Source organism: Empidonax traillii, unplaced genomic scaffold, assembly GCF_003031625.1.
Source record: "Empidonax traillii isolate 1590-97213 ecotype Southwest subspecies unplaced genomic scaffold, ASM303162v1 scaffold1094:size393979, whole genome shotgun sequence".
NCBI classification, from domain to species: Eukaryota; Metazoa; Chordata; class Aves; order Passeriformes; family Tyrannidae; genus Empidonax; species Empidonax traillii.
The window spans coordinates 351,585-363,958 of NW_020956287.1; the positions used below are offsets into that span (position 1 = coordinate 351,585).

The 12,374-nt window shown below is 42.5% G+C and overlaps 1 protein-coding gene across 1 annotated transcript in view; it reads right to left on the reverse strand.

Annotated features, from left to right (window-relative positions):
* The window catches only part of PREX1 (phosphatidylinositol-3,4,5-trisphosphate dependent Rac exchange factor 1), an 82,248-nt gene that overhangs the window by 45,351 nt on the left and 24,523 nt on the right, over positions 1-12,374 (reverse strand). Inside the window, exons 7-10 of the mRNA XM_027904801.1 lie at positions 11,088-11,221; positions 7,728-7,843; positions 6,900-7,049; positions 3,395-3,542 (exon numbers count right to left, since the gene is read on the reverse strand). Of these exons, the coding sequence (XP_027760602.1) occupies positions 3,395-3,542; positions 6,900-7,049; positions 7,728-7,843; positions 11,088-11,221 (548 nt within the window). The remainder of the gene's footprint in view (positions 1-3,394; positions 3,543-6,899; positions 7,050-7,727; positions 7,844-11,087; positions 11,222-12,374) is intronic.

Here is a 12,374-nt window from a genome sequence, read left to right on the forward strand (position 1 = left end):
ACAACAAACACTGAGCTCTGGGTGTCAGCAGGGACCTGCCCTACAATCATCAGCCAGCCAAGGAGACTCTCCTTGGAGCAAGTGTGAAAATTGTAAGCAATGGTACCTCTGTGTGGTTTGGTTTCCTCCACTCCTGAAGGAAATGCTCTGCAGAAGGTTCAGACCTTCCCCACCATTCCCCTCAGCTCACAGTTAGTGTGCAAACAAAAGGAAAGACAACCTGGCTGGATCTATAGAGATGCTGCCAATCCTTATTTTATGAAGCAGTCCAGACATCCATGGGGAAAAGGGAAGGAAAATTAACTGGTGACCTTAAAAACAAGTTCAACAGTAGGGTATCCTCACTTCCCAGCTACTTCTTTCCAAGCTACCTCTCCAAGTAGTGTTTGTGGTTTGACTTAGTTACAATTACACACAATCCTCTCTCTTCACTGGGTCTGATTTCTGCCCCCAGCCCTGTGACGTAACTGCATTGGTTTTAATGGAATCACAGCAGGACTCAGGACAGAAGATCCAACCTACTGAATTCAAGCACAGAGCAGTAACAGAGAGAACAAGTCCCACTGACAGGTTAATTTAAGGTCATTTTCTGGAGGTGGTGCCTGGCAGATACACACATCATGCTTTTAATTCATAGACAAAAGATGCAGCATGAAACAAAACCTCTCTCTGGTGAAGGGCAGAGAGAGAGGTGAGAGGCACATATGGGCAAAATAAAGGCCAAAACCTGATACATATGTAGGATGTTACTCATTAGAAACAGTAAGTACAAAAAAACGACCACGGTAAGCCTGATGAATCCAGCCCTGCCAGAGCCCCAGGGGACTGAGCTGTTTGCCAGGTTAATTAGCAATTATGCTAGAAATGTGTTAAAGTCATAGAGAAGAACAAAAGGAGTATATGAACGCAGAGCAACATATGGGAAATGTGAGTTCAATAAAACACTTGGGTGTTTGCCAACGTGCAGAGTGTTGCTGCTCAGCAAAGCCAGTATCCAGGTCTCTGCTTGTGGGCTCTGAATGAAGTATTTTTAGTCTCTTCATATTTATCAATGCTGACTCATCTAAGCTGTAGGTAGTATTTGCATTTTGTCTTTAGAATAACAAAAAAAAAAGCTTCAGGACTGAAAACTTTGGTTTGCTGAGGGGCTGTAGTGTAGAAAAAGCAGCAGAATCTATTCAGCTATGCCAGGGGAATCACATGGAAACCAGCGGGGTTTTGTAAAACTCCCAAAGCCACAGCAGTGATGAGTCAGACTCTGTCTCCTAAGGAAAGCTCATTCTCAATTTCCCAGTGATTCTGAACTGCTTCTAGAAGTATTTAAAAGCTGAAACAGAAGATAAACTGCAGAGGGAGGAGCAGTAAGAATGACCCTCCACGCTCACTGCTGAGGACACAAGGCAGACACGCTGAGCAGGACCTGCTGCCCGTGACCGCAGCCACGGGGGATGCCCGGGGGGATGTCCAGGGTTCCCCATCAGGCCATTTATAGCACTTAAATAGTTGCTCAGAACTTCAGTGGAAGCCACCCTGTTAGCTTTCCTGCTGCTTTTATTTGGAACTGTGTCTCTGGAGCTTTTCTGGAATGTAAATGGAAGGCAGTCTTCCTGAAGTCTGAAATGGTGAGCTGAGAGAGGAAAATAACTGAGCACTACTCTCACAGCCCTGGAGCTTCCCAGCCGTGGGATGGTTTTCTTAAGAAAACTTTAGGACTACTGTGACATTTGATTCAGAAGCAAAATCAGTAACCATTTGGTCTGAAGGCTTTGTAAGCCCTGAAAAGTGCTTGATCCAGAAACATTTCAAGTGGTTCTTAAGGAATATGCCAGACTGTTTCTAAAAAATCATCAACACAAAGAGTGGATGGCAAAGCTTAATTTGTATTCTCATCTTGTCCTAAAGAGCTCTCCAGGATAACTGAGTGTCTTCTCTTCCCAGTGCTGCCCTGCAAGTCAGGACACCATCTCCCAGTTATTAGTGACTCACTTAAGTAGGAGTATCTGCAAAAAAAAACAGGTCACTGCCAATATGCACTGCCCAGGGAAAGCTCTGGGAATGACACAAAATCTGCCAGTCATGACTGGAATGTACTCATTGAGTTGCACTCAACTTCACAGGACTGTACCAACAAGTGACTGCTGAAAAGATATCAGCAGAGTTATTTGCTCCAGGGAAGGCTGGAACATTAGGAGAAATAAACCTTTTGTCAGAAATCAGGAAGGTATTTCAGTCTGGGCTCAGCCACTGGCAAAGTTAGGTCAGGCCCTCACTACTGAACATAGGTGGCTGTCAAGCAAACTGAGGGCACTGAGCAGGACAGACTGTAAGAAAACAAACATTTCAAAAGGAAAAGGAGCAGCAGGAAATCCTGGATAAGACTTGAAACTAAGCAAAATATCAGGGAATCCACCACAGACTCATACATAACAGCACTGGAAGAACATAAGTTCCTGATCTGGTACTCCTTGTTGCATGGAAAATAAGAAATGCCCTATCAGATCTAGAAGGTTTCACTCTTAATCCAAGATCACCTGGGAGGATGGGGGGCATGTGTGTGAAGAACTATAAAGCAACCGATTCTCCAAAAATCAAGATTCTATTTTTCTAGCTGAAGCATCACCAGCCTGTGCTCCCAGCTCGCCTCCTGTCAGGCACGGAGACATTTCCACCCCCTGTCCACAGGGAATGCTGCTGCAAACTGCCTTGGGGAGACAGGGGGAGGGAAGGGAAATGAGTGGATACTCTGCCTCTTGGAACTCTTTTTTTCTCCCACAGCTGATCATTTCAATCACGAGCAGCTGAGGTGGAAAAGTCTTCTCAGGTCAGCAGCTCCTGTGTCTCCCTCCCCATGTGCCAAGAATTAGTTTGTCATTATTTTGTAATATCTAGCCTGAATCAAAGAGGGTTTTTCCAGCCAATACAGCCCTATACTTCTAACAAACATATCAGGTCACCTGATGCACAAAATTTCATTTGTGCCTGTTACACTGACAGAAAGGAAACTGCTAAATTCAATCTTGAGACTTGGACAGCTCTGCTGGATTTGAGCATCACCTGGAAAGCAGTGATTGTATACAAAGGAGGATACAGCTTAGGCCACCTACAGCCTCAAGCTTGTGGGAGTTGAGGATTTTTTCCTTACTCTTCTTGTCACCCTGCAGCAGCTGTTTTGAGTTACTGTACAACAGTGAGCTGTCACGTGGTGTAATAAGCAGGGAAAAGCAGAAACCAATGGTTAATTTTGATAAATCACAACTGTAATGGGGCTTAAGGCTTTTTTTAATGAAGCTGCATCAAGGCACATCTGATCTGATGTCACAATGCCATCCCCAGAATATCCAGTCCATTATTTTAATTGGCATGAAAGGACCTTTTCAGTCAAAATGCCACTTACTTGCCAAGAAAGCACTTGGGAACAGTACTTAATTTTCTCCTCCTGTCTTTGATAAGGTTCACTTTCTTGCTCATCATCATTTGGTACAGCTTCTCTCCCTTCTCTGCAATCATGACATATGCATCCCTCTCCATTCCCAGTTTCAAACCTGGAATACAAAGCAGAAATTCCTTTAGATCTTTAACATCAGATAAAGCATTTGCTCAAAGTCAAAAGCTGAGACAAACAGTAAAAAATGGTGGGGACACAAAAATTAACTGACTTATTTTCCATTTGGGGGGGAAAGGAGGTCATTTTTTTATCTGAGTACAAAACTGTCACTGGTGAGTTTAGCACCATTGAAATGCAGCTTTTCTTCTCCATTTCAAAAAGCAGCTTTCAACTTGTGGGCCAGGGCAACCCCCAAGCACTAATACAGGCTGGGAGGAGAACTGGCTGAGAGCAGCCCTGGGGAGAAGGCTTGGGGGGTGCTGGTGGGTGAGAGGCTGGATGTGCCCCATCCATGTGCACTGGGTTGATGGGGGGATGGGGGGATTCTGTCCCTCTGCCCAGCTCAGGTGAGACCCCCCTGCAGAGCTGCCTCCAGCCCTGGAGTTCCAGCACAGGAAGGACATGGAGCTGCTGGAGAGAGCCCAGGGGAAGCCATGGAGATGCTCCCAGGGCTGGAGTCCCTCTGCTCTGGAGCCAGGCTGGGAGAGCTGGAGGGGTTCACCTTGAGAAGAGAAGGCTCTGGGAGACCTGAGAGCCCCTTCCAGTGCCTAAAGGGGCTCCAGGAGAGCTGGAGAGGGACTTGGACAAGTACGTGTATTGGTAGGACAAAGGGGAATGGCTTTAAACTGAAGAGGGGAGGTTTATATTGGATAGTAGGAAGAAATCTTTCCCTGTGAGGGTGGGGTGGCCCTGGCACAGGTTGCCCAGAGAAGCTGTGGCTGCCCCATCCCTGGAAATGTCCAAGGCCAGGTTGGACAGGGCTTGGAACAACCTGGGCTTATGGAAGGTGTCCCTGCCCATGGGGGACTGGAACTAAATGGTCTTTAAAGTCACTTCCAATCCAAAACATTCTTTGATTCTGTGAATAAATCAAAACTAAAGAGGAACATTATTTTCTCATCCTTTCTTAATTAGCCTTTTTCCTAATACTCTTAGGCTAAAAACAGAGTTTGACAATCATATTACCCAGTCATTGAAAGAAACACTGCATGATTTAAAGAACATTTCACATTCACTTTTTATCAGGGTTCCCACACAGCTCATGTTAACTTGAAAATTGCTACAGGCAGGAGGACGATCTCTGAAAACAGCAGGTGTCTGTGTTTCAACTATCCTCAGAACTGGCATTTTCTGGCCCTCTTCCCTTTAGATTTGCAAATTGCTTTGGGAGGACAGCACATGACAAAAGCTGCTTTGCTGCTGGAGATGTTTTGTCTTTTCTAGTCCAATCACATAGTTTAGTTTTCTGGCTAAGTTACTCTAGAACTTGAACATCTGGGCAACTCTGGGGTTCAGAACAGAGGCACAGATTGTAGATAGCTTCAAGACTGGCTTGAAAACAGGCAGCCTGAAGTGGTCCTGTACTTATGTGCCTCAGAGCTGCTTTCTAGCTTTTTGAAAACACTTAATGCATCTGTTTTAGAGGCTTGAAATGCACATTCCAGAAATTAGACTTGCACAACATTTTGCCATTCAAATACAGCATTTCCTTTATGTGTCTACTATCTGGCTAAAGCTTTTGGCTCCACAACCTCCCTGGCTTGTTGCCATTATTCTTCCATCCTCTTCTTCCCCAGCACTGGTCCAACTCAGCACATGGAGCTGAGGCTAATTCACAACGTGGACTCGTGACAGAAAACAGCCTGTGTAACAGGACATGTTCCCTGCTGCTCTCACATCCCTGAATTCCTGAGGCTCCCATGGAAAGGGCAGCCTGGAATGCACATTCTACCCAACTCATCCTACAGAAATGGGAATCTCACCAAGCTTTCTAATCCAAACACTGATAACTATATGACTCTGAAAGCACTCTGATCCAAAGGATATTTTCCAATAAAACCTGGAATCTCTGTCAGAATATCTATGCTTATCCCAAATGCCTGTCATCAGCTGCATCACAAAACTGTATGACAAGAAGCATCAGAAAACCCACTCTTCCTGGCCAATGTTGCATGGAAAACCTTGAGAACCTTTCTATTCATGAACAGTTCTTTTCCCCTCATGGTACCTATTTCAGTCATCTCCCCATATTCCCCAGCAAGGCCCATGTTTAAATATGATCTGTTTTTCAAGTCCTATCTTTTTACTGCTTATTGACCCATCTCTGAGGATAAAACAAAATGGATTCTCCATGTTGCACTCAGGTAGTTCTTTCCAATTTATATCATGCTCAATCTACATTTTGAAGGGAGTATCCTTGCTATTATCAGAAGGTATATTGGGGTTTATATTTGACAAAGTAGGTTATAAATGTTTTATATTCTACGATAACAACACTGTAATGTGCTTTGAGTTTAGCAAAGTAGATGAAAAGCATTGTAGCATAAAATGAGCAATTACATCTTTAATGCAGCTGTGTGTGCAGAGAGGGAACCACTTCTAAAGGTCGGGCACAGAATGTCTTAAAATAAGTGGAATTTTCTCTGGCAATGAGCTGTTACTGCTCCCACAGGGCAAAGAGGGCAACAGGTTCACTTGGGAAGGACAGTTCCGACTTTTAAAGGAACTCAGAAGTTTTATCACACCCCTGATTCTTGGGTTTGTGAGCTGGTTTCCATTCTATGACACTGTTTCAAGATAAACTTAGTTTGTGTTTCATTCCACAAGAACAGATACAAGTAACGAGTATCTGCATCCATTTGCCATTGCCCAGTCCAAGTGTGATGTCTCATAGAACCACACGCTGGTTTGGGTTGGAAGAGACCTTAAAACTCATCTTGTTCCATCCCCTGCCATGGGCAGGGACAACTTCCACTAGACCAGGTTGCTCCAAGCCCTGTCCAACCTGGCCTTGAACACTTCCAGGGGCTGGGATTTCCAGGGTTCTTCTCCAGGAACTGTCCCATTGAAAGATCATGAAGGCCAAGTTTGTGAGAATGAGTTTGTCTCACATCAGGGAACAGGCTGCAAGCTCGAGTTTCTTCTTTGCTTTTACTGAGAAATACAATACAATTTTATCTTCTTTACAAATAAAAGACCATCAAATTAGAAGACCAAAAAATTAAAGTGATTAGATGTAATATTTTCACAGTAATTCAATGCACCAAAGAAATTGGTTCTGGTAAATGAAAACTTTGGATAAATTTACTGACACAAGTCCATAAAATCCCCAAAGTACACATTCAGAAATATTTGTTCTCTATTCCTGTTCTTTGTCACCAAGGATAGGTTTTAATTCTGCCCATGGAGGAACAAGTGCAAGCTTTTCTCTCTCTCAGATAAGTCTACATGCACATTCATTTCTTTTTTGTACACAGGTTCGTTCAGTGCAGCGCAAAATCCACCATCCACTTACTCTCTCTCTGCTCCCTTTCCTTGATGATGGCATCCAGCCATTTCTGTTTGTCTTCTGCAGTCTTGGCCATGCAGACAAACCACTTGTTTTTGGCTGTGTTGTGAATCTTCCAGCCGTTGGTCACCGTGTAGCCGTTGCTGTGATAATCTGCTGCAAAGGGCCAAAGCACAAAGCACAGGTGAACAGGAGGTCTCTGCTCCTCCTTGCACTGTAAGGACTTTTGTCCACAGGACACCAGAACTCTTTAGGTGGCAGCTGTTTAAAGGACCTAATATTAATTCCTGACTTGTTACAATAGGAGCAGGGGCTGGTGTGGCCTTTGTGCATGAAATCAGAAAGCCACCCAGTCTTCCTGCCTGTGTCAAGACACAAGAACCCTAACACAACTATAACAAGCATTCCCATGCTTGGTTCATGGCCACATTCCATGCTACTGATTTGATGCTAAGACTAATATTTAGCAACATTCTAAATGAGAAGAAGATCCAGAAGTTCTATTATTATAGCTGTAATGGCTTAAGATGTAAGAAAATAAAGGATGGAAAGAAGATAAAAGTATCTTTGATTAAATTAACTTGGATTAGGAGAAAAAATAGACAAGCTTCTCAGTATGCAAACTCTTCATAAGGTCATTTCAGAATGAAGGACTAGTGCCTGAAAGCATGTCCAGTTTTTCAGCCATGTCAGTTGGTCTAATAATGAAGGCACCACAAATTCCAAAGATTACTTCACATGTCATTAAAGGAGATGGACAAGGACTTCTGCACCAACTTCCAACACAAGATCTAAACTTACTGTGTTGTTAAAAGACAATATTTGGTCTCTTACCTGTTCCATCCTCCACATTCTCTACTTCCATGACTTCCGTATTTATTCGGCCCCTGAAGATATAAAGGGACCCGTTGATTGACTTTGTCCTTTTAGATGTTTTTTTCCCAGTAACTCTGCAATTAGGATTTAAACTGTTAGCAACAAATAAGCAAACAGTGTAACGTATATTAACAAAGCAATCTGAGACATGACTGTTAGAGGACGATTCCAATGGTGGTATCTGACGTGATCTCTGATTTTAAACAACTCAATCAGCTCCCAAAGGTAAGGGTGCACCATTGTCAGTACAGCAATAACGAGTTTACTGTGCCAGATTATGTCAAGATTTACATTCTTGATGACTGATTGAAACACCAGGACAACTGAACAGTGCATGGCCTTGGGATGACACCTGCAGTGTCACCTGACACCACCTCACATTTGCCTCCTTGGTTTGCCTAAAGCTTTGACCAATCTGTGGTGTGTACCAAGCTTCAAATATGCAATGAACCACATTAAGAGGCCAGTGTCACATGGCCTGTCACGTGTGATACCTGCCTGTCCCTGTATGGGAAACTCCTGCTGGGGTAACTTTGCACCCAAGTTTACATTCTTATCCTCAAGCTTTATAATGTCTCTGTTGAAGTTTCTTGTAAAAAACTCAGGAAAGCACTTTTTCATTGCTAGTTATGTTCTGATTTTTACACCTAGAACACGTTTAAAACCATCCAAGTGACACCTGCTGAGCTCTAATATCCAAGAACAACCCCGCTTTGTGAACCAAAACACAACTGGTCAATGGTCATTAGGAAGTGGCAGGTGTCCAAACTCTGGTCAGGGAAGGGAATGCTGGGGAAGCTTGCCAGGAGCTCACAAGATTCAAAGAATATTGCAATTAAAAACAGCAGGAGAGAAGGTTTCTTGTCAGAGTTAAATACCTATGATAAGCTGAGGTGAGAGGAGAATCACCAAGTTTTCTCAAACATTTTTTTCTGTTACACCTAGCTTGAGTGACAAATATACATTTGGTGACAACCACATATTTACATCCAATCAGGCTGACAGGGACCGAGATCTTGGAGCCATTGGATCATTTCCTAAAGATGACTGTGGAAGTCAAAAGAAAAGCTGTCCTGGCAGCCCTAGGGAAACCCTTTAGACACTCAGCTTATTTCCCCACGTGAAACATATTGTTCTTGACATCGGGATTCAATTTAAACAGCAGTCTGTGATCCTGCTAAAAACAAAAAAAACAATACTCAGCCCCGAAAATCTATGTCATCAGTTTGCCAGACTTCCCTCAGCTTCTGCAAAAGGAGTGATTGCAGTCTTTGAGCTAAAATCCCAGATCTAATTCCAGTTCTAAACAGAGCTCACATTGGTCTCGACAACACTACTCCTACCTTATAATATAGGGAAAAAATATGATGTCCAGATTCAAATGCTGCATTGACTACTTATCAAAGATTGAGGCCTGAATTCTCCTTCCACTTTTGTATCAAAAAAACCTTCAGTGATTTCTACAAGTTAGTACAGTACAAGTTATTCAGTCTCAAATAGGAACAGACAAAGTTTTTGGGGGTTTGGGTTTTTTTTAAGGTGTGTCTCACTAACATGTCACTGTTTGTCAAGCAGCCACTGGGCACAACAGCACAAAGGAAAAGACATTGATTTCCATCCTGGACTGATTATAAATAGCAGCCAGACAGCAGAAATATCCAAAATTAAAGTCATTCAGTGATCTAAATATATCTTTTACATTAGGCAATTCCCAGCAGACATAATGAAATATTATGCTTTTTAATGGAAATCAGATTCTGGACATCCATCAGTTCAAGCTGCATTGTCAGACAAAGATAAACAATATTGATCCCTTGGGAAAATCCAAGTGTTACAGCAGCCTCCTCCAAAATCAAGCCAAATGACAGAGGAGCTCAGTAATGTCTCCTGCACAAAAAGAAAGTTCTGCTTAAAAGGCAGCAGAACACTTTGTTTTCTAAATCTTAGTGCTCTGGGAAAACTGCCTGGCCAGTGCTGGAGCCAGCCTGACCTGAACTACAAACAGGACTAGAAAAACAGCTTCAAAGAGCTCTGAAGAAGAAAAAAAAAGTATCAAATTAACTGTTTGGGTTTTTTTTAAGGAATAGTTTTCTGTCATAAAACACACAAACTTCTGAACTCTGTTTCATAAAGAAGTTTTCATTTTGACAAATCAGGTAAATTTTCCCAATGAAATGCATCCTCTCCCTTACCTCATTTCAGAGTCAGAATGCTTCAGGTAGATAACATTAAAAGCCATTTAAGACTGAATGATGTATATATGTTTCTAAATTTAATTCAAACATATTTCATTCTAATAATTTCTAATGTAGATGTCACCTAATAATTTGTATTTATGTAGTATAGATTCAGCATTATACACACAAAAAAGTCTGAATATTACTGAAATTAATTTTGCCCACTGTAATAGTTCTAAGATTTTCCAACAAACCAAAAAAAAAAAAAGGTGGGGGGGAATTTTGAGATATAAGAATTTTCTTTGGAGAGAACACTCTGGTTTGACAGAATTTCTAGCTGGGTTTGCCATTCCACTTGGCCATCACCAGTAAGGAAGCATAACTTGAAACAGGAGGAGGATATTAGAGGAAAGGAAGGAAGAGGAGAAGGGAGTGTAGAGAATGCATTGTAAATTGAGAGCAGACCAAGATATGAGACTGGAAATGCGAAGGTAAAAAGCTTAGCAACTGAAACATGGTATAATTGCTGCAGAAGTGAGTTGTCCTCCACTTGCCAATGCTATTTTAATAACAAGCAGTAGGTGTTAATAATAATTAGGGTTTCTTAGGTGGCATGATGCAAAAATTGTTACTAGGATAGGAAAGAAAGACAATGCACAGAGCACATGGGTTGCAAATGCTGACAGCAACTTGCAAATCTTCACCTCTTCCTCACTCCCCTGGGCCCTGCATCTAGTGAATGTTTTCTTAGTCTTCCACTCTCCCCTTGCTTGGTTTGAGATCATTTTTTCACATCACCCTCTTCTGCTTGGAACAATCCCACAATGAAAGCTGGCACTTTCACATCACTCCTGAAGACCCATCTGCCCTGGGAAGCTCTTCATCTGCAAGAAATAACCCTGTGCTTTTGCTGCACTGGTTTAACTCCTTTCTTTGGACTTCTCAGGGGTTGAGGGGGGACTCTGTTACTGCCTGGAATATTTATCTACAGTGACTTCTCTTCCCTATTGCCTAAGCAATAGTCAAGAACAGGAAGGTCTCACCTGTTCAGAGCAACAGGGAATGAGCAGTAACTGGTCACACCTTCTCCTGACAAATCCGAATAGTCCCCTTATAAACCCCAAAACACGGAGGGACTCACCTGGATTTCCTCTTGCAATAGACCAGTAGATTATCAAACAGAAAGAACATTCTCTCCTGGATGTTCCCTGCTGAGATTTTTAACAAAGTCCCTTGCAGCAAGAGCTGCGTGCAGATATCGGTCAGATTTGACCCCTGAAACATAAAAAAAGAGAAATTGTTTATTTTTAACTTTCTTCTGTGTTTAGCTTTATGTTGTTTATTTTTAACTTTATTATGCTATTATTTTATCTGCATGCCATTAAACTGTGAAATAAATGATGCACTCCTAAGGAGGAACACCTCCATTTCTTAACGTGGCTAAACACATCATGTTTCCTCTTACAAATATCTACACCTACTCTCTGTCAGTGAGAAGCCATTCTCCTTTGTCCTGACACCCTTGTAAATAGTTCCTCTCCCTCTCTCCTGTAAGTTTCCTTCAGGTACTGGAAGGCCACAGTTAGGTCACCCTGAAGCTTCTCTTCCCCAGGCTGAACAATCCCCATTCTCTCAGCCTTTCCTCCCAGCAGAGCTGCTCCATCACCCTCTGACCATCTCTGTGGCCTCCTCTGGACTCTCTCCAACAGGTCCAAGTCCCTCCTGTGCTGGGGACCCCAGAGCTTTCAAAGGCTGCCAAGGATGTAGCACCAATTTGTGTGCTCCACATCTGCCTTCCTATACATTCTGGATAGAGTGGCCCAAGAACTAGCTAGATGCAATAGTTCCATCTGCTGTCTGATATGCTTTTGGTTTTTTAATCATTCTATGGAAAGACTTGATACATGTCCAGAAAAGAGAACTTTTATTTTGAAAATAACTTCTTACTATGTCCAGGAGAAATCACTTATTTTGAAATTATGACCCCAAAAGTCTATTAGAACACACACAAATAGGAACAGAAACCAACTGACTGTGCAACAGAAAAACACCCTCCACACATGGAAAACATCCTCCTTTGCCCATGGAGAAATTAAGACTCCAGAGCACCTTAAGATCAAGTACCTAACTTTCCAAAAGACACCCACTGGGTAAAATTATCTGACCTATTTCGTGCAGGAAGTAAAGCAAATGACTGCCACAATTGCTTCTCACTTTAAAATCTACATTTTTCCGTCAGACCCATCATGATGGTATCTAAACACTGTCAATGCATTTCCTGTTTGCTGTTGGCCTACCTACCTCCCACTTAGAACATTTTGAGAGGTTTTTCAATAGTAAGAAACACAGCAAGATTTATTTGATGTTTTCAGAGACAATGCAGAATTTCTCACCTTCCTAAGTGGGACCAAGCTGCAGGGGGGGGGGG